The sequence below is a fragment of the Meles meles genome, chromosome 11 (assembly GCF_922984935.1).
Source record: "Meles meles chromosome 11, mMelMel3.1 paternal haplotype, whole genome shotgun sequence".
In the NCBI taxonomy this organism is placed as follows: domain Eukaryota; kingdom Metazoa; phylum Chordata; class Mammalia; order Carnivora; family Mustelidae; genus Meles; species Meles meles.
The window spans coordinates 36,272,343-36,274,313 of record NC_060076.1 but is presented as its reverse complement, the minus strand read 5'-3'; the positions used below and the strand labels follow the sequence as shown (position 1 = coordinate 36,274,313).

At 47.3% G+C, this 1,971-nt stretch overlaps 1 protein-coding gene across 1 annotated transcript; it reads right to left on the bottom strand.

The window, feature by feature from the left end:
* Nucleotides 1-597: 597 nt before the first annotated feature.
* Nucleotides 598-1,557, bottom strand: LOC123953185 (olfactory receptor 2S2-like). Its single transcript, XM_046023199.1, has one exon. The coding sequence runs from the start codon at nt 1,555-1,557 to the stop codon at nt 598-600; it is 960 nt and encodes a 319-aa protein (XP_045879155.1).
* Between the last annotated feature and the right edge of the window lie 414 nt (nt 1,558-1,971).

The window sequence follows — 1,971 nt, the reverse complement described above, 5'->3', positions numbered from 1 at the left end:
TTAACTTCCTAGTGGTGTTTCATAATGTGAAGTGCATTGAGAAAAAATAGCCTCAATTTTCTCATAGCTAAGAAGAAATGGAGTGTTCCAGATTAGTTTGTTCCCACCCAAAAGCTCTCTATGGGGAGAACATGTCTTTGTCTCTTCTTATACTTAGCCAAACTGATTCTCTTTCAAAAACAGTCCAAAATGAAAATTCCCACTTCCTCCTTGTTCCTGTGACTCTCCTGGGGAATCCAGGAGGGATGGCAACAGTGCTGGGAGCGCCCTCTCTCCTCTGTGCATTGGCTGTGTAGTTCAGACACAGTGAGGCCATTCACCAAGCTCCCTCTGATGGCTGGCTCCTCTCTCTTTGGTTTTATCATGTGTTCAGAATGTCTTTGTATATTCAATTAGAGATCTGTTGTGTGGCATATTTGAAAACTCTCAGCTGGGTGGCTAAAACTCAGAAGATATACTCTGAAAAGTTAAACATTCTCTGAAAATGGACAGAAGGGCAAGAGAGGATTCTGGATCACGTGACTTGGCTTTCAGATGGCGGCTATAATGATCAGAAGTCCTTTATCCCATAGGGTGGGAACACAGAGGAGCCCTCTGTCACTGGGTGAAACATTTCTGAGCCACCAGGTTCCTCACAGCTGCCTTCACGTCCTTGTTCCTGAGGCTGTAGATAATGGGGTTGAGCATGGGGGTCACCACCCCATAGAAGACAGGGATGAGCTTGTCTGAAAGGTCCTCCTTGTCATTACCTAGGGGATCCTTAGATTTAGGCTTCCCATACATGAAAAATAAGGTCCCATAGAAGATGACCACCACTGTGAAGTGGGCAGAGCAGGTGGAGAAGGCCTTTCTCCTCCCTTCAGCTGAGGGGATCCTCAGGATGGTAACAATGATGAACACATAAGAGATGGAGATTAACAGAACTGGGACTCCCAGTAACACAACATTGGTCACCCCCATGCTGATCACATTGATGGAGATGTCAGCACAGGCCAACTTTAGGACAGCCAGTAGCTCACAGGCAAGGTGGTTAATGACGTTGTTTCCACAGAAAGGCAGCTGAATTGTCAAAGATGTGTGTACCACAGAAGCTGTACCACCAATAGCCCAGGAGCTGACAGCCATGGGGACATAGGCAGCCTTGCTCATGACCATGGAATACCTAAGGGGGTTACAGATGGCCACATAGCGATCAAATGCCATCATGCCCAGAAGCACACACTCTGTGGCTCCCATGGCAAAGGAGAGAAACATCTGCACGGCACAGGCTGAGAAGGAGATGGTTTTCCTGGGGGTCAGGAAGCTGTCAAGAATGAGGGGGACTGCAGAAGTTGTGTAGCAGATGTCCAGGAAGGAGAGGTTCCCCAGGAAGAAGTACATGGGTGTGTGTAGGCGAGAGTCAAGGATGGTCAACAGGATGAGGACCCCGTTGCCCAGCAGGATGACCAGGTACATCAGGAGGATGAGCACAAAGAATATTTTCTCCAGCTTTGGGTAGGCTGAGAGCCCCAGGATTATGAACCCTGCCACAGGGGAGGACAAATTGCCCTGTTCCATGTGCTATCCCTTCTGTCATCAGCCAAGGACAAATGCAGCAAAGGAGGCTTTCTTGAGAAACGTCTCAGGCATCTGGTACACCATCACTCTGTGCTACAGAACAGGACAACATATGTGCATAAGAGATAAATGACTGAAAGAGACAGTAGGTAGGATTGTGGTTAGATCTTAGATAGGGGACGGTCAGGGCTGGAAGAGGGCTTACAAATATTGCACTGAGGTGCAGAGAGGGGAAGTGACTTGTCCCAGTCTTCTGAGCAAGGTGGTGATAGAGACAGTACCTGAGCCCAGCAGAGCTAATCCCCAGTCAAGGAGGTCTTTTCCTCTTCTTTTGATGAGCATGGGAAAATGCTGTAAATTATTTATATTTGATGTAAATGAATAGAAATTTCACTTAATCTGGGCTTTTCTAGA